The sequence below is a fragment of the Pleurodeles waltl genome, chromosome 12 (genome assembly GCF_031143425.1).
Source record: "Pleurodeles waltl isolate 20211129_DDA chromosome 12, aPleWal1.hap1.20221129, whole genome shotgun sequence".
Classification (NCBI taxonomy): domain Eukaryota; kingdom Metazoa; phylum Chordata; class Amphibia; order Caudata; family Salamandridae; genus Pleurodeles; species Pleurodeles waltl.
The window spans coordinates 307,950,516-307,978,140 of record NC_090451.1 but is presented as its reverse complement, the minus strand read 5'-3'; the positions used below and the strand labels follow the sequence as shown (position 1 = coordinate 307,978,140).

Below are 27,625 nucleotides of genomic sequence, written 5' to 3'. Positions count from 1 at the left end.
ATATATATATATATATATATATATATATATATATATATATATTCGATGGCATGTGTAGCTGCAGATACACATGCTGTGCACATCCCGCCATCTAGTGTTGGGCTCGGAGTGTTACAAGTTGTTTTTCTTAGAAGAAGTCTTTTCGAGTCACGAGATCGAGGGACTCCTCCCATTTCGGCTCCATTGCGCATGGGCGTCGACTCCATCTTAGATTGTTTTTTTTCCGCCATCGGGTTCGGACGTGTTCCTTTTCGCTCCGGGTTTCGGGTCGGAAAGTTAGTTAGATTCTCGGAAAAATCATTGGTATTGTTTGCGTTCGGTATCGGGTTAGTTATAACAGATCGACACCGACTTTTGAAGAGCTCCGGTGGCCCTTCGGGGTTTTTTCGATCCCCCGTCGGGGCCTGGTTGGCCCGGCCACGTGTCTCTTCAAGGCTGATGGAACGGACCCCATTCCGCTTCTGCCCAAAATGCCATAACAAGTATCCATATACAGATCAGCATCTGGTCTGTAACTTGTGTTTGTCGCCAGAACACAAGGAAGATACTTGTGAAGCCTGTCGAGCGTTTCGGTCCAGGAAGACACTAAGAGACCGAAGAGCAAGAAGACTGCAGATGGCGTTGGCGCCGACAGGACAAGGGCATTTCGAGGAGGAAGAAGAAACTTCTCCATCCAGGAATCGGACTCGGACGAGCTCGATCCTGAAGAAACGCCGAAAACCGTGAGTAAGACGTCGAAACATAAAACTCACGAGAAGACCACAAAAGCCCAGGGGACGCCACCGCCAACAGGCCATGGCTTAACCTGAAAAATAAGTGACCGAACATCGGCACCTAAAAAGGGCACGCGGTGTCGAAGTCATCCGACTCCGGTCGAGATACCGCCACACAGCAATCTCGGGCCCGAGATAGCGGCTCCGAGCAAGTTCGGCACAGAGACAGCGGCACCGAAATGAGTCGGCACCGAGAGACGACGACGCCGAAAATAAAAAAGGTTTCGTCGGAACCGAAAAAAGTAGCCGAAAAGGTTTAGATACCGAAACATCCGGCCTCGGAACCGAAATCAAGTTCCTACACAGAGGAACAAGGACTGTCCTCACAAATGAAAATACATAGATTTGGACAGGAATTGGAGACAATGGAGCCAGACTACACCCAAAGAAGGCTCCACATCCAAAAAGAAACGGGGAAGATCAGCACTCTCCCTCCTATTAGAATGAAACGCAAACTTGCCTTCCAGGAGAAAGACAAGCAGCCACAGGCAAAGGTGGCTAAACAAGTAAGCCCGCCACCGTCTCCACAACGCTCGCCGCAACCATCACCGCTAGCCACTCCACCTATGATGCAATCCTCAACTCATACAGGGATGAGTCAAGATGACCCTGACGCATGGGATCTTTATGATGCGCCAGTGTCAGATAATAGTCCTGACTGTTATCCAGCTAGACCGTTGCCACCAGAAGATAGTACAGCCTACGCACAGGTGGTGTCGAGGGCAGCGGCATTTCATAATGTCAGCCTGCATGCAGAGCCCATTGAAGACGACTTTCTATTTAATACACTGTCATCCACACACAGCCAGTACCAGAGTCTCCCCATGCTACCTGGAATGCTAAAACACTCCAAACAAGTGTTTGAGGAGCCTGTAAAAGGAAGGGCCATTACTCCAAGAGTGGAGAAAAAATATAAACCGCCACCAACAGACCCCGTGTACATCACACAACCGCTAACACCGGACTCAGTTGTAGTAGGGGCAGCTCGCAAGAGAGCGAACTCACATACTTCAGGAGATGCACCACCTCCAGATAAAGAAAGTCGAAAATTCGACGCAGCAGGGAAAAGGGTGGCGGCACAGGCAGCAAACCAGTGGCGTATTGCAAACTCACAGGCTTTGTTGGCCAGATACGATAGGGCTCATTGGGACGAAATGCAACACTTTATAGAACATTTGCCCAAGGAGTTCCAGAAGAGAGCACAGCAAGTAGTAGAAGAAGGACAGAGTATCTCCAACAATCAGATACGGTCAGCAATGGAAGCAGCAGACACAGCTGCTAGAACTGTCAAGACAGCAGTGACAATAAGGAGACATGCATGGCTGCGTAAATCAGGATTTAAACCAGAAATACAGCAAGCTGTGCTGAATATGCCATTTAACGGACAGCAGTTGTTTTGGCCGGAGGTGGACACTGCTATCGAAAAACTTAAGAAAGACACTGATTCGGCCAAAGCCATGGGCGCACTCTACTCCCCACAGAGCAGAGGCACATTTTGAAAAACACAGTTTCGAGGGGGGTTTCGAGGGCAAAGCACAGAACCTACCACCTCACAAACAAGGCCCACTTATCAGAGCCAATATCTGCGGGGAAGTTTTCGGGGACAATATAGAGGGGGACAGTTCCAAAAAAGTAGAGGGAAGTTCCAAAGTCCCAAAACTCCACAAAACAAACAGTGACTTACACGTCACAAATCCCCAACACGTAACACCTGTGGGGGGGAGACTAACCAAGTTCTACAAACAATGGGAGGAAATAACAGATACTTGGGTATTAGCAATTATCCAGCATGGTTATTGTATAGAATTTCTCAATTTCCCTCCAAATGTCCCACCGAAAACACACAATATGTCCAAACAACACATAGACCTCCTACAACTGGAAGTACAAGCGTTGTTACAAAAAGAAGCAATAGAATTAGTACCAGTTCATCAGAAAGGAACAGGAGTTTACTCTCTGTATTTTCTCATACCCAAAAAGGACAAAACTCTAAGACCTATTTTAGATCTCAGAACGTTAAACGCCTACATCAAATCAGATCACTTTCACATGTTGACATTACAGGACGTAATCCCATTGCTCAAACAGCAAGACTACATGACAACACTAGACCTAAAGGATGCATACTTCCATATACCAATACAAACCTTAGGTACTTTCTTTGTGAAGGATGTATTCCAAGGGGTACATTACCAATTCAAGGTGTTGCCATTTGGGATAACAACTGCGCCAAGAGTTTTTACAAAATGCCTGGCAGTGGTAGCTGCGCATATCATAAGACAGCAAATACACGTGTTCCCATACCTAGACGATTGGCTAATCAAAACCAACACGCAAAAAAGGTGTTCACAACACACAAAGTATGTTATCGACACACTCCACAAACTAGGTTTCTCAATCAACTACACAAAGTCGCACATTCAACCGTGCCAAACACAGCAATACTTAGGGGCGACAATCGACACAACAAAAGGGGTTGCCACTCCAAGTCCACAAAGGATACAAGCTTTTCACAAGGTAATACAGGTCATGTATCCAGAACAAAAAATACAGGTCAAGATGGTAATGAAACTACTAGGCATGATGTCCTCATGCATAGCCATTGTCCCCAACGCCAGATTGTACATGCGGCCCTTACAACAGTGCCTAGCATCACAATGGTCACAGGCACAGGGTCAACTTCTAGATCTAGTGTTGATAGACCGCCAAACATACACCTCGCTTCTATGGTGGAGCAACATAAACTTAAACCAAGGGCGGCCTTTCCAAGACCCAGTGCCTCAATACGTAATAACTACGGATGCCACCATGATAGGATGGGGAGCTCATCTCAATCAACACAGCATCCAGGGACAATGGGACACTCAGCAAAGACAACTTCACATAAATCACTTAGAACTACTGGCAGTATTTCTAGCGCTAAAAGCATTTCAACCCATAAGCCAAAAACACATCCTTGTCAAAACAGACAACATGACAGCGATGTATTATCTAAACAAACAAGGAGGAACACACTCAACTCAGTTGTGTCTTCTAGCACAAAAAATATGGTATTGGGCAATTCACAACCACATTCGCCTAATAACACAGTTTATTCCAGGGATTCAGAATCAGTTAGCAGACAATCTTTCTCGGGATCATCAACAGATCCACGAATGGGAGATTCACCCCGAAATACTAAACACTTACTTCCAAAGATGGGGAACACCACAAATAGACCTATTTGCAACAAAAGAAAACGCAAAATGCCAAAACTTTACATCCAGATACCCACAAGATCGGTCTCAGGGCAATGCGTTATGGATGATTTGGTCAGGGATATTTGCATACGCTTTTACCCCTCTCCCACTCCTTCCATATCTAGTAAACAAATTGAGTCCAAACAAACTCAAACTCATACTAATAGCACCAACTTGGGCAAGACAACCTTGGTACACAACACTACTAGACCTCTCAGTAGTGCCTCATGTCAAACTACCAAACAAACCAGATCTGTTAACTCAACACAAACAACAGATCAGACACCCAAATCCAGCATCGCTGAATCTAGCAATTTGGCTCCTGAAATCTTAGAATTCGGACACTTAGACCTTACACAGGAATGTATGGAGGTCATAAAACAAGCTAGGAAACCAACCACTAGACATTGCTATGCAAATAAGTGGAAAAGATTTGTTTATTATTGCCACAATAATCAAATCCAGCCATTACACGCATCTGCTAAAGACATTGTAAGCTACTTACTACATTTGCAAAAGTCAAAGCTAGCTTTTTCATCCATTAAAATACATCTTACCGCAATTTCAGCTTATCTGCAAATTACACACTCAACTTCATTATTTAGGATACCAGTCATTAAAGCATTTATGGAAGGCCTAAAGAGAACTATACCACCAAGAACACCACCAGTTCCTTTGTGGAACCTCAACATTGTCTTAACTCGCCTCATGGGTCCACCCTTCGAACCTATGCACTCATGTGAAATGCAATACTTAACATGGAAGGTTGCATTCCTAATTGCTATCACATCTCTAAGAAGAGTAAGTGAGATACAAGCATTTACCATACAAGAACCATTTATTCAGATACACAGGCATAAAGTAGTCTTACAAACAAATCCTAAATTCTTACCAAAAGTCATATCACAGTTCCACTTGAACCAAACAGTAGAACTACCAGTGTTCTTTCCACAGCCAGATTCTGTAGCTGAAAGAGCACTACATACATTAGACATCAAAAGAGCGTTAATGTACTACATTGACAGAACAAAACTAATTCGAAAAACAAACCAATTATTTATTGCTTTCCAAAAACCTCATACAGGAAATCCAATTTCTAAACAAGGCATTGCTAGGTGGATAGTTAAGTGCATTCAAACCTGTTATCTTAAAGCAAAAAGAGAACTGCCTATTACACCAAAGGCACACAACTAGAAAGAAAGGTGCTACCATGGCCTTTCTAGGAAATATTCCAATGACCGAAATATGTAAGGCAGCTACATGGTCTACACCTCATACATTTACCAAACACTACTGTGTAGATGTGTTAACGGCATAACAAGCCACAGTAGGTCAAGCAGTACTACGAACATTGTTTCAAACAACTTCAACTCCTACAGGCTGAACCACCGCTTTTGGGGAGATAACTGCTTACTAGTCTATGCACAGCATGTGTATCTGCAGCTACACATGCCATCGAACGGAAAATGTCACTTACCCAGTGTACATCTGTTCGTGGCATTAGTCGCTGCAGATTCACATGCGCCCACCCGCCTCCCAGGGAGCCTGTAGCCGGTTAGAAGTTGATCTTGAACGTTTGTAAATTTATAAATATATTACTTTAAACTACATTATGTACATACGTATTCACTCCATTACATGGGCACTATTACTAGCATACACAACTCCTACCTCACCCTCTGCGGGGAAAACAATCTAAGATGGAGTCGACGCCCATGCGCAATGGAGCCGAAATGGGAGGAGTCCCTCGATCTCGTGACTCGAAAAGACTTCTTCGAAGAAAAACAACTTGTAACACTCCGAGCCGACTAATGCCACGGTTGGGCTCGGAGTGTTACAAATTGTTTTTCTTCGAAGAAGTCTTTTTGAGTCACGGGCCCGAGTGACTCCTCCCTTTCGGCTCCATCACGCATGGGCATCGACTCCGTCTTAGATTGTTTTCTTTCCACCATCAGGTGCGGACGTGTTCCTCTTCGCTCCGTGATTAGAATCGGGAAAGTATTAAAATCATCTAATAACAGTCGGTATTGCTGCGTTCGGGAAAGTTCTATTGATACATCGGCACCGAGAGACAACCGCATCTAATAGAGACTTCTAGCTGCAGCTTCCTTACCTTAGAATTCCCTGGTGTCAGCTTCGAATCCGGAGTTTTTTGTGAGCAGTACCCTGCGTGCGCGCCGTCGGACGTCGTCGTTCGGATCCGCGTGCGTCGACCAGCTCCGCGTGCGTCGTCAGCATCGTTGGAGTCGTCTATGACGTCACGGCGCGCGTACGTCAGTTCTTTTCCTTCCGTGCCGGTTAAGCGCAGTTTTGGAAAGAGCTACCCTGCTTCGATGGTTTGTCGACGCTTTTATGACTGTTTGGAGTCATGTCTTCGAGAAGACAGGATTCAAGCCGTGTGGTGCGTGTCATCGCACCATGTCGGTGACGGATCCGCACTGAGTTTGTCTTTGGTGCTTGGACAAGGACCACAATTCCACCTCGTGCTCCGATTGTCGGGCCATGGCGCCGAAGGCCTTGAGGGAGAGATCCCTTAAGCTTCTTGCGGCCCGACATTCGTCTTCGATCGGCGCGACTCCACGGAGGTCACGGTCCCGCAGTAGGAGGAGGTCGCGGCACCGCTCCCGGAGCCCCAGGTCCTCTTCCTCGCACTCAAGGTCATCGGAAGGTAAGAGGCACAAGAAGAAGAAGTCCAATCGGACTTCGTCTTCGCCACGCCCGCCGACCGACGAGGCGTCTAAGGAACGTCGACGTTCTGAGCGCGGTTCTGCGGAGCCGTCGCCAGGGTCGACTCCTCGTCTTTCCCCCTTTCCAGGGACTGGATCGACCCCCGCTCAAATTAAAGAATTTTACGAGGCCATGCGTCTCGTCTTTGAACGGGCTGTACCCTCGGATGGGTCTTCGGGCCCCGCGGGGTCTGCAGGGGCCCCTTCGGATTCGACGCCGGTGGCTTCGGCCTCGGCGCCGTTGGGGACCTCAGGATCCGATAACGGATCTGGACCGGCGGCAGTTTCTCACAGTCGACCTCCTTCGGCGCGGGGTCCGACGTCGACGATTCCGCCACCGGCGACCACCAGTGGCAGCTTCATCCTTATTCCGGATGATCCGGTGCGACGTCGTACGACGTCGACTTAGACGGAGCTGATTTGGCCCAAATCATTGTCTGAGCATTATTTGGAACAGCCAGACGCAGGAGAGGAATGGGAGGGGTCTGAGGACCCTTTAGAATCAGGATTGCAACAAGACTGGTATGTGGATGTAGGGGAGGCCAGTGGACTGGACACATCTCCAGATACTGGTATGCTCTCTCCTCCTAATGTGGCTACGGAGGAGGGGGCTTCAGCCGGGAGTGTCAACATCGGAACCGTTGTTGCCCTTCAATGAGGCTCTTACAGACGTCCTTCTGGGTACGTGGTCCAAACCCAGCACAGGGGCTACTGTGAATAGGACGGTCGGCCGCCGCCATAGACCAGCTCCCAGCTACCCTAGTTTCCTAAGACAACACCCCACTCCTGAGAGCTTGGTTGTCCAAGCCTCTACTTCACGTGGTGCCTTTCCTTCCGCTCCCCCAGATAGGGAATCCAAGAGGCTGGATCAGCTTGGGAAGAAGATGTTTTCTTTCTCCAGCCTGGCATTGAGGTCTTTAAACACCTCTTGCCTATTGGGCCATTATTCCCATACTTTACGGGATACGGTGGCGCAAGTGCTGCTCCAGGTCCCGGAGGGCGTACGGGACACACTCACCCAGGCTGTAAAGGATGGGAGAGATGCAGCCAAGTTTACAATCCGGTGTGGCTTGGACACAAAAGACTTGCTGGGCAGAGCGATTTCATCATCGGTGGCCCTTCGTCGCCACGTCTGGCTACGTTCTACTGGTTTTTCAGGGGATGTCCAGTCCAGCTTGATGGACATCCCCTTTGATGGCTATCGCCTTTTTGGCGAAAAGGCAGACTCCGCGCTTGAGAGGTTCAAGGATTCTCGAGCCACGGCCAGATCCTTGGGCCTTTCAACGCCGGCACGACAGCAGACTGTTTTTCGCCCCTTCCGAGGCTTCGGCAGGGGTGTGGTGCCACGCCAGCCACAATTTAGCCACCGTCCTCAGGCTTCACAGCATCCCGGAAGAGGACGTGGTCGTGGTACCATCAGACCCAGAGGGTCTGGCCAGAGGTCGACCGCCACACAGCCCCCCTCCACTGCGCCCAAGCCCTCCTAGTGTGGTTCTGCAGGATCACGTCCGTCCAGTTGGAGGGAGGATTCGTTTTCATCTCCCTCACTGGCTTTCCATCACCACGGACAAGTGGGTCCTGCAGATCATAAGGAAGGGCTACTCCCTTCCCTTCCAGTCTTTCCCTCCTTCTATCCCTCCGACAAAGGAATGGCTGATGGAGGACCATTTAGCTTTGCTCCGCGAGGAAGTTTTGGCTCTTTTGGCCAAGGGAGCCATAGAAAGAGTCCCAATATCAGAAGTAGACAGTGGTTGTTATTCTCGCTACTTTCTGATTCCCAAAAAGAAAAAAGGCTTTCGCCCTATTTTTGATTTAAGGGACGTCAATCTCTTCCTCAAGAAGGAGAAATTCAAGATGCTCACTCTTGCTCAGGTTTTGTCTGCCCTAGACCAAGGAGACTGGATGGTAGCGTTGGATTTGCAGGATGCGTATTTCCATATTCCTATCCTGCCAAGCCACAGGCGTTACCTGCAGTTCAAGGTGGGCCACAAGCACTTTGTTTACTGTGCTTCCTTTCGGTCTCACCAGTGCCCCTCGGGTGTTCACAAAGGTGATGACGGTGGTGGCAGCTCATTTGCGCAGGTCAGGGATTTCAGTCTTCCCCTACCTGGACGATTGGCTGTTGAAGGCTCCTACGCCCCAGGCTCTCGTCACCCACCTCCAGACAACGGCGGACCTCCTGCATTCGCAGGGGTTCACTATAAATGTGCAGAAGTCACACCTGACTCCCTCTCAGAAGCTCTCTTTCATCGGAGCTGTTCTGGACACAGTGCAATATCGGGCTTATCCTCCCGATCAGCGGGTTCAGGATATTCAGGTTATGATTCCGATGTTTCGGCCTCTATCCTGGATCTCGGTGAGACAGACTCTGAGGCTGCTGGGACTCATGGCTTCCTGCATCCTGGTCTCCGGCGGAATCCGGGCTCCACATCAACTTGTTGGAGCTTCGTGCGATCCGGCTAGCATTAAAAGCATTTCTTCCTGTTGTGAAAGGGAAGGTAGTGCAGGTGTTCACGGACAACACTACTGCAATGTGGTACTGCAACAAGCAGGGCGGTGTGGGGTCGTGGACCCTTTGTCAAGAGGCTTTACACCTCTGGACATGGCTGGAACAGCAGGGCATGACCCTGGTGGTTCAACATCTGGCAGGTTCTCTGAATGCCAAAGCAGACAAACTCAGCCGAAACTGTTTAGAGGATCACGAATGGTGTCTCCATCCGGAGGTGGCACAAGGACTCTTTCAGCAGTCGGGAGAGCCTTGGTTAGATCTGTTCGCCTCCGCAGAGAACGCGCAATGTCAGCAGCTTTACGCGTTGGAGTTTCCAAGGGGGCTATCGCTAGGCGACGCTTTTCGTCGCGAGTGGAGTTCAGGCCTCCTGTACCCCTTTCCTCCTATACCACTTCTGCCCAGAGATCTCAAGAAAATCAAGAACGACCGGGCCCAAGTAATCCTTGTGGCTCCGGATTGGGCACGGAGAGTTTGGTATCCAGAGCTTCTCAAAATGATCATCGGTCCTCCAATCAGGCTGCCTCTTCGGGAGGATCTTCTGTCGCAGCAGCAGGGGAAGGTTCTCCACCCGAACCTGTCAACTCTGCGCCTTCATGTGTGGAGATTGAGCGATGACAGTTGATGGTTTATGACCTCCCTCCCGAGGTCTGTGATGTCATTCTGGCAGCCAGGCGTCCCTCTACTAAGTCGATCTACGCCTGCCGTTGGAAATGTTTTGTTTCTTATTGTTCAGAGAGGTCTAATGATCCTCTTTCTTCTTCTCTGTCTAACATCCTTTTGTTTATTTTGTCTCTCGCCCAGCAGGGTTCCTCCTTGGGGACTCTTAAGGGCTATCTTGCAGCCTTATCGGCTTTTCTTCAGTTGCCTGATAAACCATCTCTGTTTAAATCACCTATAGTACAGAGGTTTTTGAAAGGGCTTTTACATCTGGTCCCACCTGTGCCTTTCGTTATGCCCCAGTGGGATCTTAATCTGGTTCTTACCTTCCTTGTGTGTGCTCCCTTCGAGCCCTTGCATAACTGTCCTCTCCGGCTGCTCACTATTAAGACAGCCTTTTTGGTGGCAATTACATCTGCCAGGAGAGTGAGTGGGCTGCAGGCTTTATCTTCTAAACCTCCTTATCTCATGATATATCCTGACAAGGTGGTGTTAAGAACTCGTGCCTCTTTCCTCCCCAAGGTGGTGACCCCTTTCCATCTGGGTCAAAATATCACCCTGCCCCCCTTCTTTGCACCACCGCATCCCTCTAAGGAAGAGGAGCGTCTCCATCGACTGGACCCAAAAAGAGCGTTATCGTTCTACCTTGACCGCACTAAAGAGTTCCGGGTGGACGACCAACTCTTTGTGGGGTACGTTGGTGCAAAGAAGGGTCGGGCAGTACAGAAGCGATCCATTTCGCGCTGGGTTGTTCTCTGTATAAAAATATGCTACGCTTTGCCGAAGAAGCAGCCTCCTGAGGGCTTGAGAGCTCATTCCACTAGGGGGAAAGCTGCAACCACTGCGTTGGCACGTGGCGTATCGGTGGTGGACATATGTCAGGCCGCAACGTGGGCTTCTTTACACACGTTTGCGAAGCACTACTGCCTGGATAGCCAGGTGAGGAGAGAGGGGCATTTTGCCCGTTCTGTCTTGCAGGACCTCCTTGTATTAAAACAAAAAAAAAAATCTCTTTCAGACCCACCACCATGGGTTATAGCTTGGGTATCTATTCTAAGGTAAGGAAGCTGCAGCTAGAAGTCTCTATCAGATGAACAAGTTACTTACCTTCGGTAACAAAGTATCTGGTAGAGACTCTATCTAGCTGCAGATTCCTTACACCCGCCCAAGCCTCCCCGCTCTGGGGAAATTGTTTCTCATATATATATGTTTCATTTTGGCAACTTTTTGCCTTTCTTACAGGCATGATAGTGTTTTTCTCCAAACAGTCAAAGAGGTTAAAAGTGTATTGGTTGGTTCTTCCATGACTCTGTGCTTCTGGCGCGGGAAGTTATGGAAAAGAACTGACGTACGTGCGCCAAGACGGCGTCTATATAGACAACCGTGACGTCATAGACGACTCCTGATGACGCACGCGGAGCTGGTCAACGCACGCAGATCCGACGCCGTCCGACGGTGCGCGCGCAGGGTACTGCTCACAAAAAACTCCGGATTCGAAGCTGACGCCATGGAATTCTAAGGTAAGGAATCTGCAGCTAGATAGTCTCTACCAGATACTTCGTTACCGAAGGTAAGTAACTTGTTCTTCGGTGGCCCTTCGGGGCTTCCACGCCCAGCCGAGGCCTGGTCGGCCCGACCACACCCGTTGTCGAAGCCTTATGGAATGGACCCCCTTCTGCTTCTGTCCGACGTGCCACGCTAAGTATCCATACACAAACCAGCATTGGGTCTGTAATCTGTGTCTGTCACCGGAGCACAGAGAGGATACTTGCGAGGCCTGCAAGGCCTTTCGGTCGAAAAAGACCTTAAGAGATCGGTGGGCAAGACTCATGCAGATGGCATCTAAATTGTCGCAATACCTCAACGTCGAAGAGGAGGAGATGGCTATCTCCATCCAGGGATCGGAATCAGACGACTCAGACAGAGATCGACCGCCGACAGTGGGCCAAAATGCGAGTACGCCTGCCCGACCCAACCCCAAAGTCAGCCGAAAAAACAAAAGGCCTCGGAGACGCCACTGCCTGAAGGCCATGGCTCGACCCATAAAAAAAAGCTGTGACCAAGCAACTCCTTCGGCACCGAAGAAGGCCAAAATCGTACCGAGGTCTTCCGTCTTGAGCCGAGATAAAGATGTCGAAAAAAGCCGACATAGCCTTGTCGAAGCCACTAAGCCTCGAAAGAGCCTTTCGGAGCCGAGGCCAACCATCACCATGGGCATTTCGGTGCCGAGAAATCTGGCTTCGGAGCCGAAAAAGACCTCTTATACAGAGGAACATGGGCTCTCCAAACAACTGAAGGAGAGGCACAGGTTTGAAGAGGAGCTGGACATTGAAGAGTTTGACCAAACTCAAGCAAGAATACAGATCCATACGGATACTGGAAAGATTCAAACTGCCCCTCCTCTCAAATTTAAGAGAAAGTTGGCTTTTCAACCACAGAGACTGAGACTGATCAGCCAAGAGCTAAAGTGGCTAGAGAGAAATCACCAACTCGCCATTTCTCTCCAGAAATATCGCCACCACATTCGCCACAAAGGACAGGGTCACCAATTGGCACGCCCACTGCACAGTCACCCACACATACGGTGTAAACACAGGATGATGTAGATCCATGGGACCTCTACGATCCCCCTGTCTCGGATAATAGCCCTGAGTGCTACCCCTCAAAATCATCTCCACCAGAGGATAGCCCCTCCTATACCCAAGTCTTTGCCAGGGCTGCGACATTCCATAATGTCAGTATGCATTCGGGACCATTGGAAGATGACTTCCTTTTCAATACCCTGGCTTCCACGCATGCGTCATACCAAAGCCTGCCTATGCTACCAGGCATGCTTAAGCATGCATAGCAAGTGTTTCAAGAGCCGGTTAGGGGAAGAGCCATCACTCCGAGGGTGGAAAAAACTACAAACCACCCCCGTCGGACCCAGTGTTCATTACACAGCAGCTCCCACCGGACTCTGTAGTGGTTGGTGCCGCAAGGAAACGTGCAAACTCGCAATCATCAGGAGATGCACCACCCCGATAAAGAAAGTCGCAAGTTTGACGCAGCGGGAACGAGTGGCGTCGCAAGCTGCCAACCAGTGGCGTATTGCAAATTTGTTACGACCGAGCTCACTTGGATGAAATGAGTGACATCATTCAGCATCTACCTAAGGAGTATCAGAAACGGGCTCAACAAGTAGTAGAGGAAGGGCAAGCCATCTCCAACAATCAGATTAGTTTGGCACTGGACTCTGCTGACACTGCCGCAAGAATTGTAAACACAGCAGTCACAATCAGGAGACATGCTTTGTTACGAAGCTTAGGATTCAAACCTGAAATACAGCAGGCAGTGTTAACCGTGCCGTTTAATCAGCAGCAACTGTTTGGGCCAGAAGTGGACACAGCCATCGAAAAGATGAAGAAAGACATAGACACGGCCAAAGCCATAGGCACGCTCTACTCTTCCCAGTATAGAGGGACATTTAGGAAATCACAATTTAGGGGAGGTTTTAGACAGCAACCTTCCGAGGCATCCACCTCTCAAGCAAAACCCACCTACCAGTCCCAATACCAGAGAGGGGGGTTTCGTGGATCATTCAGGGGACAATTCCCAAGATCAAGGGGACATTTTCAGCCTACCAAGCAGGCCCCCAGCAACAAACAGTGACTCCAAGATCACACTTCCCCAACACACATCACCAGTGGGGGGGAAGATTAACACTTTACCACAAACATTGGTCAGACATAACCACGGACACATGGGTTCTATCAATTGTCCAACATGGTTACTGCATAGAGTTCACAGATGTTCCCCCAAGAGCGCACAAACTGTCGGCACAACATCTAGACCTGTTACAAATAGAGGTACAAGCACTACTAACAAAACAAGCCATAGAACTAGTACCTCACCACCAAAAAGGAACAGGGGTTTATTCCCTATATTTCCTTATTCCCAAAAAAGACAAAACACTAAGACCAATTTTAGATCTCAGGACATTAAACCTCTTCATCAAATCAGAACATTTCCACATGGTCACACTACAAGATGTAGTTCCCTTACTAAAACATGGAGAATACATGGCAACACTGGATCTAAAAGATGCGTAGTTCCATATACCCATCCATCCATCTCACAGAAAATACCTCAGATTTGTCATACAGGGCAAACATTACCAATTCAAGGTACTGCCCTTCGGGATAACAACAGCGTCCAGGGTATTTACAAAATGCCTCGCTGTAGTAACAGCTCATATAAGGAGACATCACATGCACGTATTACCATATCTCAACGATTGGCTAATAAAAGCCAGCACTCAACACCGGTGTCAAAATCACACGCAGTATGTGATACCATACACAAACCAGGCTTCTCTATAAATTAAATAAAATAAAAATCTCACCTGCTACCATCCCAACTACAACAATACTTGGGAGCAACACTCAACACACACAGAGCAATTGCCACTCCACGCCCACAAAGAGTTCAATCATTTCAAACTATGGTGTCAAACATACAAACAAATCACCAGTACACAGTCAGATTTGTCATGAAACTCCTAGGCATGATGGCGTCATGCATCGCTATTGTCCCAAACGCACGGTTACACATGCAGCAGTGCCTAGCAAAACAATGGACGCAGGCACCGGGTCAACTTCAGAATCTAGTGTTGATAGACCGCCAAAAACACTTTTCGCTTCAATGGTGGAACCCTGTAAATTTAAACAAATGGCGGCCATTTTAAGACCCAGTGCCTCATGCCATTCTCACAACAGATGCTTCGATGATTGGATGGGGAGCACACCTCAACAATCACAATATACAAGGACAATGGGACAATCAACAAAAACAACTACACATAAATCCCTTGGAACTACTAGCGGTATCCCTAGCACTAAAAGCCTTTCAACCCCTTCTAGTCCACAAACACATTCTTGTCAAGACAGACAATATGACAACAATGTACTATATAAACAAACAGGGGGGACACACTCGTCACAACTATGCCTTCTAGCACAAAAGATTTGGCATTGGGCAATTCACAACAACATTCGCCTGATAGCGCAATATATACCAGGCCTTCACAATCAGTTAGCTGACAATCTGTCGAGATCACCAGCAAACTCACAAGAATATTTTTACAGCTGGGGAACACCAGACATAGATCTGTTTGCAACAAAATGCAAAGTACCAAAACTTCGCATCCAGGTACCCACACCCTCAGTCCAAGGGCAATGCTCTATGGATCAATTGGTCAGGGATATTTGCTTATGCTTTTCCCCCCTCTCCCACTCATTCCTTTCCTAGTCAACAAACTGAGTCAAAACAAACTCAAACTAATACTCAATAGCACCAACGTGGGCCAGCCAACCGTGGTACACCACACTGTTGGACTTCTCAGTAGTACCTCACATCAAACTCTCAAACAGACCAGATCAGTTAACACAACACAGACAACAGATCAGACACCCCAATCCAGCATCACTCAACCTAGCAATCTGGCTCCTGAAGTCTTAGAATTTGGCTATCTAAACCTTTCAAATGAGTGTATGGAAGTCATTAAACAGGCAAGAAATCCGACAACAAGGCATTGTTATGCTAATACATGGAAAAGGTTTGTTTTCTACTGCCAAGCAAACCAAATCACACCGTTAGATGCCTCCGTACAAAACATTGTGAGTTATTTACTACACCTACAAAAAGCAAATCTCGCTTTTTCTTCCATCAAAATTCATCTCACTGCAATCTTAGCTTACCTGCAGATTAAACATTCAAAGTCACCTTTTAGAATCCCAGTTATTAAAGCCTTTATGGAAGGACAAAAAAAGGTTCATACCTCCAAGAACCCCACCAGTACCCTCGTGGAATCTTAATATTGTACTTACACGACTCATGGGCCCACCTTTTGAACCCATGCATTCTTGCCAAATCCAATTCTTAACTTGGAAGGTAGCATTTCTAATAGCCATCACTTCGCTACAAAGAGTTAGTGAAATATAGTCGTTCACTATCGAAGAACCATTTATACAAGTACACAAACATAAAGTGGTTCTCCGCACAAATCCAAAATTTCTGCCAAAAGTCATTTCACAGTTTCATCTAAACCAAACTATAGAGCTCCCAGTCTTCTTCCCACAGCCAGACTCCGTAGCAGAAAGAGCACTGCATACATAAGACATGAAAAGAGCACTAATGTATTACATAGACAGAACAAAACCATTTAGTAGAACTAAGCAATTGTTTGTTGCTTTCCAAAAACCCCATGCTGGTAACCCTATATCGAAACAGGGCATAGCCAGATGGATAGTCAAATGCATACAAACCTGTTACCTCAAAGCTAAAAGAGAGTTATCCATTACACCAAAGGCACACTCCACTAGGAAGAAAGGAGCAACAATGGCCTTTCTAGGTAACATACCAATGACAGAAATTTGTAAGGCAGACACTTAGTCTACAACTCATATGTTTACCAAAAACTACTGTGTAGATGTGCTAGCAACACAACAAGCCACAGTAGGACAGGCTGTGCTAAGAATATTATTTCAAACGACTTCAACTCCTACAGGCTGACCACCGCTTTGGGGAGGATTACTGCTTTGTAGTCTATGCACAGCATGTGTATCTGTCACTTACCCAGTGTACATCTGTTCGTGGCATGTTCCGCTGCAGATTCACATGCGCCCTCCCGCCTCCATGGGAGCCTGTAGCCGTTTAAGTTGTAATAAAAAATTGTATATATGTAAATAAACATTCCTTTAGCACAAACTATGTACATACATATATATTCTATTGCATGGACATCTTAAGTATTCTCATTCTACCACTCCTACCTCACCCTATGTGGGAAAACAATCTAAGATGGAGTCTATGCCCATGCGCAATGGAGCCGAAAGGGAGGAGTCACTCAGTCCCGTGACTCGAAAAGACTTCTTTGAAGAAAAACAACTTTTAACACTCCGAGCCCAACACTAGATGGTAGGAACAGGGCACAGCATGTGAATCTGCAGCGGAACATAACTGCACTGCCTATGGTTCATGATGAGGCCTGGACAATACTCTCCCAAGCAGCTACTAATGAGCTAGATTCAGTGAAGTTTACAATCGGATGCAGTTTGTATATGATTCACTCACTGGGCAGAGCTTTTGCTTCTTCAGTGGCACTTTGAAATCACGTCTGGTTGAGAAATACTGGCTTTTTGGGGGATTTCCTTCAGTGGGACTTTACTCTTTGGCGACAATGCAGATTTGACCTTGGAGCAATGCAAAAACAGTAGGTTCACTGGGGCTCATTATGCCTTCTGCTACAGACAAATGGGTGCTCCATATGGCCCAGCGTGATTATGCCCTCTCTTTCCAATAGTTCCTGATTACACTTCCTCTGCCCCCTCCCTCCCCCCCCAATCGGTGGATGGCGGACCACCTTGCACTCCTGCGGCAGGAAGTACTGGCCCTTCTGACTAAAGAAACCATTGAGAGGGTCCCAGCATTACAAGTAGGTCGTGGTTGCTAGTCTCATTACTTTCTGGTGCCAAAGAAGGATGGAATCCTGTCCTATCAATTACTTCTTGAAAAAGGAAAAAATCAAGATGCTCACCCTGGCTCCAGTCTTATCTGCCCTTGACCCTGGACACTGGATGGTAGTGTTGGAATTGCAGGACACCTATTTCGACATTCCCATCCTGCCTGCTTCCAGGCTTTATCTGCACTTCACGGTGGGCCACAAGTATTATCAGTTCACTGTGCTCCCTTTTGGCCTTACCAGTGCCCCTTAATTTTCACCAAAATGATGGCAGTGGTCACAGCATATCTGCAGAGGTCATTGGGTTTCTGTCTTCCCCTACAGTGATGACTGGCTGTTAAAGGCTCTGGATCTCTGGACATGGTTGGAACGTCGGGACATATTCCTGATGGTTGGACTTCTGGCGTGCGCTCTGAATGCCAGAACAGACAAACTCATCCGTCGATGCCAAACTGCATCTACATCAAGGTGGTACAAGGTATCTTCCAAGATTGGAAAGAGCCATGGTTAGATCTGTTTATTGCTGCAGAGAATGCGCAATATCGGCACTAATGCATGCTGGATTTATCCTCTGCCAACACTCTTGTCTGAAGTTCTCTTGTTTGTTTCATCTTTGGCCTGGCAAGTCTTTTTTTTGGGCACAGTTAAAGGATATTTTTGATGCCATTCCTGCCATTATACAGTTTCTTGACCAACCTTTCCTGGTGAAGTGACCTATATTGATTTGTTTCCTCAAAGGTTTGCAACACATTTTCTCCTACTCCCTTCATCATGCCCCGGTGGTACCTGAATTTATTCCTCACCTTCCTCATGTGTTCACCTTTTGACCTGATTCACATCTTCCGCCTTTGGCTGCTCCCCATCAAAACCATCTTCTTGTAGCCATAACATTTATCCGGAGGGTTAAAAAACTACTAGCACTTTCAGTTAACCCTCCCTACACTTCATTCTTCCCAGACAAATCAGTTGTTAGAACCAGAGCATCCCTTTGGCCAAAGGTAGTTGCACCTTTCCACATCAGGCAGAACATCACCCCAGCTTTCCCATTCTACTAAGGAAGAGGAGAGACTGAACCACCTGGTTCCAAAAATAACTTTATCATCCTTCATTGATCGTACCAAAGATTTCTGGATGGACGATCAACTGTTTTTTGGATTTATGGGGGCAAAGGAACTGAAGGCGAATCAGAAGAGAACTATCTGTCAATGGATCATCCTCTGCATTAAGATCTACTATGTAGTGGACAAGAAAGAGATTCCTGAGGGCTTAAGAACTCATTCTGCCAGAGCTAAATGCTTTGTTAGCTCCCAGTCCTGGACATCGGTCAGGTTGCTACGTGGGCATAACTGCATATGTTTGCCAAACCTTACTGCCTCGACAATCCGGTCTGGCAAGATGGACATTTTGCTCATTTGGTCCTCCAGGACTTCTTAGTCTAAAACAGACCCACTGCTGGGAAGAGATTGCTTTGGTTTCTAAGGTAAGGAATCTGCGGCTGGAAGTCTCTAGCAGATTATCAAGTTAATGACCTATGGTAACGCATTATCTGTTAGAGACTCTAACTAGCTGCAGATTCCTTACCTGACCCACCCTCCCCATTCTGTGTACTGTCTTATCACATGAAAGAGATCCTTCAGGATCTCACTTTGACACACTAGTCATTACTCCTCCGCTTGGCTCCCTGCTTCTGGTGTGTAAAAAGTCAAGAACAGAGGTCAACATGCTGAGATGGCGGCTATATAGGCATCACACAAGTCATTTATAGTGTGGATGACGCCATGTGGAGCTGAACGACACCACCTTCCAGTGCGCAAGGAGATTGCACAACAATTTCCAGATCCAGTCTAGCTCCTGGGAAATATTCTAAGGTTATTAATCTGTGACTAGATAGTCCCTACCAGATAAGGCGTTACTGAAGGTAAGTAACTTGTTCTTCAAAACGCCACTTGTGCGCCAGAACTAGGAACAGTGAGTTTTGTACTCTACTGTGTGTAGAAATTTTCTAAGTTGCAGGACAATTAAAAGAACTGACAGGGTCCCACTGCTGAAGAAATCGTTTGACCTCGGTGATACCAGATTAGGCAGAAACATGTTGAATGTATAGAGGTAGGTAGGGTCCTAAAAAAAAAAAAAACCCAAAGACATCCTTCTAAACTTGTAAGAATCTGTGACAAATTTAAATGAGTGCCCACCACTTCAAAGTCTTAAAATTGAACAATGGCCCTGTACATCCAAAGGGGGACATAATCATTTGAATAAGGTGATCTAATGAGAACACCAGAACCTTAAATAGGCCTATCTTAGACTTGTGTCATTGATGAGGGTCTGCACTATGAGTTAACATGTGCCCTTGTATGAGAGGGGTTTCTCATTTTTTATGATGTACATTACGAGCATCTTACATAGGTTAAGATCCTACAACACAGAATTACTTTGATCTCCGCTGCCCTCAATCCAGATGTATAGGTTCTATCAGTGGTGGCTGGCAATTAGAGTGGTGAGGAGATATTAAAATAATAATTAATAATTTTAAAAAGATTATCTTCCTGACTTGCCACAATGTCCTTCTCACTCGGTTGTCTTCTCTCTTAGAAGCACCGGACCCAGGAAACTGCACTACCTAATCCTGGTGCTACTCTTGTGCTGTTAACCAGCATAAGTGAAGCGTCCGGATTGGAGGGAGCAGCCTTTCTCAGCGCTCTCAAGAGCATTGTAGGCCTGTACTGTCTCTAACCAAGCTGCCTAAGACAGCTAGATTAGAGAAGTTTAAAATTACATTTCTGGCTGGCTGTCGCAAGACGGCCGTCCAAAGGGACATGCACACTTTAAACAGAAGTGCAGAGCTCCTTGCTGCCACTCAGCAGCAATTGCCCGCCCCGTCCTGACATTCTGTTAAGGATGGATTGCTGAAAAAAATGGTAAGAAGTAAACTTTATTACCATTTTATTTTTCAGCCGCTCTAGGGCAATTTTTTTGCAGGGCGACACTCCTACGCACTGATGGAGGCTCCGGAGTTCAATTTTATTTGTTTTTATTACAGTTATGCTAAGTCAGTAGCACCTTTTCATTAAACATGTATGGACCCTGTTTTCCGGCAATATGCATTGAAGCAAAAAGTCTATATTGTTCTATTAAATTTTTACGCAATGGTTAATTTGTTTAATTTTTATTTCTTTAAAGCAGTGGCCTGTTTTCTTGTTTTTAATGTTGTAGTATGCTGTAAAACATAACCATAGCACAGCTTGCCCCCTCAAGACTTCCCCCCCCCCCCCCCCTTACTGTCTTTTTAATGTTTTAAGATTTAAAACACCTTACTTAATCTTTTTTATTTTGGAGTTTGGAGGTCCGTTACACCATGTATGACTTAACAGCTTGAAGCAAGATTTTTTAGTATTGAAGTAGTAATACAAATCCCTTTTAATATCTTGAAGACACATTACCTTTTCCACCCAGGATTGCTTCTGCTAGTTACCTAGGAATGATTACGATGCATAAATATGTACATTTGCAAACTCTAATCACAGACTAAAGTGAGGACTTCACAGAAACAACTGTGTTTTAATCATACATCCCTTTGTTTCCAGGAGAATCCCAGTGAAGATGATGCTTCAATCGTTGACAAGATTTTTTCCTCACGGATAGTGAAAAAAGAAGTATGTAATTCATTTGGATAAAATAATTGCTGTTCCACTGATTTAGCATTTTGCAAATAGTTGCAGTGTGTAAACACATCAACATTTTATTTTATTTTTTTAAGACTTCTGGAATTCTGATTGAAGAAGAAGAATTTTACGTGAAATACAAAAACTAGTAAGTGTTTTGATCAAACATGCATAATGATTTGAATGCCTAGTGAAGTTTGCCTCACTACCCGGTTGTTGAGAATATATGCATTCTTTCCTTGTGGTCCTTTGCATACATTCCTCTATATTTTTATTTCCATATGTGCTTTTATTTCATTGGAATGTACTTAGTTCTCTATAACAGAATAATAGGCAAATAATAGTTTTTTTTATTATTATACTCAAAGCTGACCCTTTGTTCTTTTATGTGTGCTTGGTTTTTTCAGGGTGTCTACTTAGTTTTAGTTTTGGGGGATAGATGATTTAATCCCGGGACCTCATGATTGTTGCTGATTCCGAGGCATTCTTGTATGTTCAGTCACTGGTGTGTATATAAATGTATGCATACAATTGTACTGGAAAAATGCTACAGCACATTTGCACCTCTTAATATTTTTCTTTCTACAACGGATTTTTTTTTAACATTGGGCAATCTCCTACATTCCCACACGTTTTTAGGATATTACCTCCCTATTTCCCCTTGAACATGGATGTGCCATATGATATTGATGTAAAACGTTGAACCAGACACTCCAGAGTTTTGCGATTTGCAAAAAAATTAAAAAAAATTGCAGAATTAGGGCTGTGTAAACATTCTGTAATTTGTTCACAATCCCCTGCAAAATATTTTAAAAATAAAACTTAAAAGCGTATTTTTACTCCTACTTTATTGACCTTGTGCAACTTCGCCAGGTCAGTTAAAGGAAGGTATAGAGAACTTTATAATTCTTTTTCCTGTCCTGTGTTGCCACTGTGAGCTTCCTGACATGTCTTAATGCCCTCCCCCACCTACGTGTCTCCAGTAGTCCTCCTACTTCATTTCTCAGCCACTCCCCCCTACCCCCTCCTAAACACTCCACCACCTTTCTCCCAATCTGCCATCACCGAGCAGAGTGAAATCATGCTGCTGCATGGGGCTGTTACAGTAGCTCCCTCCACCCTCCTCTACCTCCTGTAAAGTAGGAGGAAGGGTACATGAGGGCACAGTAACAGCTTCCTCTAGCATCATGTATGAGACACTGGAAAATAAATTGCCAGACAAATATGGAGCCCATTTTAAACTGTTTTCTACACTCTTTCTGGTATCGGACAACTCATCATCCAGCTCGCACTTGCTCCAGTGCTGGTTGGTCTCCAGTATTTTTGGATATGCACGTTGTGCCTATTGCCAAAATACTACATATTTTGGTTTTCTTTTGGCCACAATTCTCTTAGTTTGCGCCTACAAGATTTGGAAAAAAAGACTTGTCTCTTGTGGGGTATGTGCAGTACAGCTAACTACTGTGAAAGTCAAACATTTGCATCCAAGCCATCAGAAAATGTTTTATTCTCTTTCTGAATGTAACAAATGTTAATTCAGTCTTGCCCATTTAACATATTATTTCACAGTGCGCCTGTTTGGGTGGGAAATGAGAATTACTTCCCCACCATGAGTATTTCAATGACATTTAATATAACCGGATTGCTTCCACTGGATCTTTAAATTCTTTATGCAGAATATGTTTGCTATTCTCTCCTAGTATTCTTGTGCATGCCTGTGTGTACCAGGGCTAATGTTTTAATTTTAATTCTCAGTTTATTCATTATCTCATGCAGTTTCCTCAAAATAGGCTAGAAGTATACAATTTTAAGGAGAGTGGGGCTGCCCTTATTGGTAAGGTTTTGCAGCACAAAATCTCTTCTAGATTCACATGGTGTTAAACAGACCGCTGTCCAGTGGTTGGGTTGAAAAGTGTTAATTTCTAAACTTTTTCCCTTGAGTGCCAACATAGGGGGAGCCTCTATGACTCACTGTGACATTGAATGTAAAGCTACAATGCCACCCACACCCTGAAGTGACCACCATTTTGACTTTTTTTTCCACCCCATGTTTTGGAAGGTGTATGGAGAGAACTCCTGAGAGGTTACCGTTAAGTAGTCATTAGCATTTCCAAGGTTCATTGGATTCTGATTCTCTACGAGGCCTTTAACATAGTCTAAGAATGTTACGTACTAGAGGTATGTGGTAATGGTATTCCAGAGACTTCTAAATGCTATTTTGTAGCAAGAGCGCAATCTTTTTGTAGCAATATTACAAATATTCGGCCTAATTGCCACTGAAAGTTTGCTCCTAATAACAAACACCCAGTATGCACGCTCTGCTTTCTAGAGCAGCAATTCCCAACCTTTTGACTTCTGTGGACTCATACATTATCAATACTGGAACTCCGGGACCCCCACTGAATCATTATTGGAATCCGGGACCCCCCCACCGAACCATTACTAAAAGTTGGGGACCCAATCTGTTAATATTATTTAATTTTCCAAGCAGTCGTTGATCCCCTGATGAGGCTTGGTGGACCCCTGACCACAGTTTGGGAACCACTGTTTTAGGGAACCATATGTCAGACTGGTGTAATGCATGTTCATTTTTTTAGAGTAAAAACTTTAGTGCGCATGGACAAAACATTGCTTATGCACTGGGCCACCTGTTGACATGTTGGGAGCTGTCAAAACCTGAAAAGCATGTTCTGTCTATGAAGAAATGGGATCCTCTGAAGATGTAGAGGCAGCTACGGAGGCTCACAGAGAGCACCATTTTAATTCAGACCTCAAAGAAGCCCCATTTCCACAACATCAAGGTTCATAGACTATCTTACTAGAGGTCAGATCCTCAGCTCCAGTGCCCCACAGTAAAAGGCTTTCAGAACTGCTAAAAGATATAGGTAGATAAGGCTTTGACATAAATGATATCGAACACTTTTGAGAGGTCACGAAGGTTTGTGTAAGGATAAACACTCACGCCAAGCAAGTTGTTAGTATATCCTATTCTGATGGATCTAAAGAATTGACCACAGAGTTGGAATTGCCAAAGTGCCTTGGCTTTATTTCAGAAGATGACCAAGTCGAAAGAAGAGCAACACAGAGATAAAAAGCCTTTCAATTGTTTTATCATCTAGAAGAAAGAGGGCTCCTGAGGTATAAATTGAGAATTTAATTAAAAAGAAGAAATTGAGTAATTCATGACTGCACCCTAAACATGCACAAAATACCAAAGCCAGTGGTCATAAAGAAACATAAAGAAACCTAGGGAGGAAATGGAACAGTCTGAACCAATGGACAAAATTACAAAAGTAAGAACACAGAGCCTGAGCATGAAACAAAATAGGCAGGGAAGAAAATCATTGGAAAAAGCAGGAGATAGACTACACAGGAGATATTGTATGAATTTCACAAAGAAGGAGAAACATTATGGGATGAAATTGATGCAGAGACTGCACAAGAGGAGGTTTGCAGGAGTCCCTCCCCAGGACAATATTTTTATGTGTCACAGAGTAGTTAAGGGAGAAGGTGAAGCTTCAGAAATGCAGATGGAAGTAGGACATGATGAGGCATGTATCCTACTATAAACCTAAAGTGCCCTGCAAAGGAATAAACAGTGTGTGCTAGTTCTACCAAATATATTACAACATATTAAAGAGGTGTTAAGTAGACTTGTAATTTCTTAGTTCATACCACCGATTGATAAGAAATACAAGGCCTTTCCAAAGGATCTTAAGTAAATTCAAACACCTGTAGATCCTGATTTAAAAAAAAAAAAAAAGACACTACGGCAAGGAACAGAGCACAGTAAATAGCTGCACAAAGCCACCACCAAGCAAGGACAACAAGTGGCTGTGGCACTGATAAATAGATTACTTGCATGCAGTGGGATGACATCGAAGTCCTTTAAAATATCCTGATGAGTTTCTAAAGGGGGCTAAATCTGTCATAAAAGATGGAACATATATTGTGAATTCATCCTTACGTCCGCATCAGACTCCACTGACACAGCTAACAGGCAACTTTCAACTGGGACATTATTGCATAGGCATGCTTGGCTGCAGATCTGAGGGTTAATACAAATATTAAAGGGAACATCAAAGACATGCCTTTTACAGAGAACCACGTATTCTGCCCCGAGGAACATCACTCCTTGAAAGCATAATTCAGGCAGCGGTACGGCGAAGACAGAGGAAACATTGCAGTCCATGAGAGGATGAGTGGATAAAAGGGATGGTCCTTCAGATACATGAGATCAGGGTAGACCAAGACATGTATATCCTATGAACGTAAGGTAGGTAGGGCTATAGATGCATACCAAGGGACAAGCCGCTGGTAAAAATTCGGCAGTCATCACATTAGGAGCAATCTATTGAGCAAAAGCTCCTTTTTGTGGCTGAGGTAAAATCCGAGGTCAGCCATCCAGTAGGTCTGCTACTCCTACAAAATGACTCTATGCTTTTAGCACCCCGCAAACCCACTACACTCGACACTATTAAAGGGGAGAATAAAGGACTTCTTAGACACCAGGAAGTCTATAATCTCAGACAAATGGGTGCTAAATGTAACCAGACACTGATATTGCATAAAATGAATACAAACACCTCCAGCAACGTCCACACAAAAATACAGGAAAGAACAAATACCAGTTCTTTAGCAGGCGGTACTAGAATGATTGCAAAAAGATGCAGTGGAGGTGGTGCCTCTGTAGGAAAGAGATCCAGGACATTACTCAGTGTACTTTTTAATCCATTAACAAGATCTAACGTTGTGACAGCATTGGTCTTGCTGTTTAACTGCTTCATCCACACAAAGGTTCCCAGATAACACTCCCCCAAGAGGTTGCTGGATGTAAACAACTAATTGGTGACAGATCTGAAAAACACCTATTTTCACACCCCCATGCGGTTGTTTGTTATGATGGAGTACATTACCAGTTTTAAGTGTCACGCCAGGAACCTCAGAAGAACCATCAGCAGCAAACTGGACGTGACCTCACAAGTCAAATCCATCAGTGCATCCTGCCTCTTCACCCTGAAGATGCTGAGGAAAACCTTCAAATAGCTCCAGAGCAACCCTAGAAAAACTGTCACTGATTCCTTAGTCAACAGCAAGTTGGACAATGGGAAAATCTCCTACACCAGAATCATCAAGCAATGCACTAGAAACTTCAAACCATGCAGAACTCTGCAGCCTGACTCATACTTAGCCTCCCACACATAACCTACATCATACCACACTTCAGGGAACTACACTAGCTTCCAGTACACAAATGTACTCATTTTACACTCCTCACACACACATTCAAGGCCCTACACAACTCATGCCCCGCCTGCCTGAACAGTTGTGTCTCCTACCAACCACTCCGACGTCTTTGCTCCACAGGACTCATACTTTCACACAACCCACACATTTACAGAAACAATATCAGGATGATAGGCATTCTCTTACAGCACTCCCAAAGCGTGGAATGACCTTCCACTCCACATCAGTATTGCTTTTTCCCTTTTTAAATTTCCCAAGAAGCTGAAGACCTGGCTCTTTAATTAACCAGCCTGCCATAGACAGGGCAAGGCGCACACACTTTCTTAGCGCCAGGATACCCTCATGGGTGATTGTATGTTAAATGTATTTACAAAGCACACTATCTGGCATGAAGTCAGTGGCAAAAGTGTTTACAAAAAAACTAGTGATGGTAGTGGTGTATCTCAGAAGGCAAGTCATTGTCGATGGACAGTGTGACACCCTAAGTGAGATTGGTATGCTCCAACTTGAGTTCTGTACTCACTGTGACACTGGAACCAAGCTGCAACTTTCTGACGAGGCTCAAATATACCAAAAACTGTATGGGGTTGCAGAGAGGATGTGAGGCCTGGGAGTTTGGGCTGGACTGTACCTATTGGAGTAGAACCAGGGCTTGTTTGCAAATGGCTCATTCATGGTTGAGTTGTGGTGTGGGACAAAACAGTCAAAGTTCACCTGTAAGATGAGACCTGTACAGACAATGTTTCACGGATTAATAGGTGAGAGACCTAATTTAAGCATGGCTTCCTGTAACTAGAACCAGATCCAGCGTCCCAAAACACCATAGTAAAATGGGTGATAGTTCAGCCTTGTACAGTGATAAGTAATGTAAGGGAGAAACATGTTTCAAAGCAGACACTACTAGTTTGAATTCTTCCAGCGTCAACACCTGATGGAAAGTGACCTGCACAAACGTTCTTGGTGTTGAGGACAGCAGCACTAGTCAGACAGTTATGGACACCAGTTTAGACGGACACGGACACGGACACGGACACACACTCACAGACACACTCACAGAGACCGAGACAGACACACTCACCGAGACAGACACACTCACCGAGACAGACACACTCAGAGACCGAGACAGACACACACGCACACACACAGACCGACACACCCCCACACACAGACCGACACACCCCCACACACAGACCGACACACCCCCACACACAGACCGACGCACCCACACACACAGACCGACGCACCCACACACACAGACCGACGCACCCACACACACAGATTGACACACCCACACACACAGATTGACACACC

At 45.6% G+C, this 27,625-nt stretch overlaps 1 protein-coding gene across 8 annotated transcripts in view; it reads left to right on the top strand.

Annotated features, from left to right (window-relative positions):
- Window positions 1–27,625, top strand: part of CHD9 (chromodomain helicase DNA binding protein 9) — a 1,629,153-nt gene that overhangs the window by 343,262 nt on the left and 1,258,266 nt on the right. For all 8 annotated transcript variants that reach the window (XM_069216350.1, XM_069216347.1, XM_069216351.1 and 5 more), the window contains 2 exons: window positions 20,990–21,058; window positions 21,163–21,215. In XM_069216350.1, the coding sequence (XP_069072451.1) occupies window positions 20,990–21,058; window positions 21,163–21,215 (122 nt within the window). The remainder of the gene's footprint in view (window positions 1–20,989; window positions 21,059–21,162; window positions 21,216–27,625) is intronic.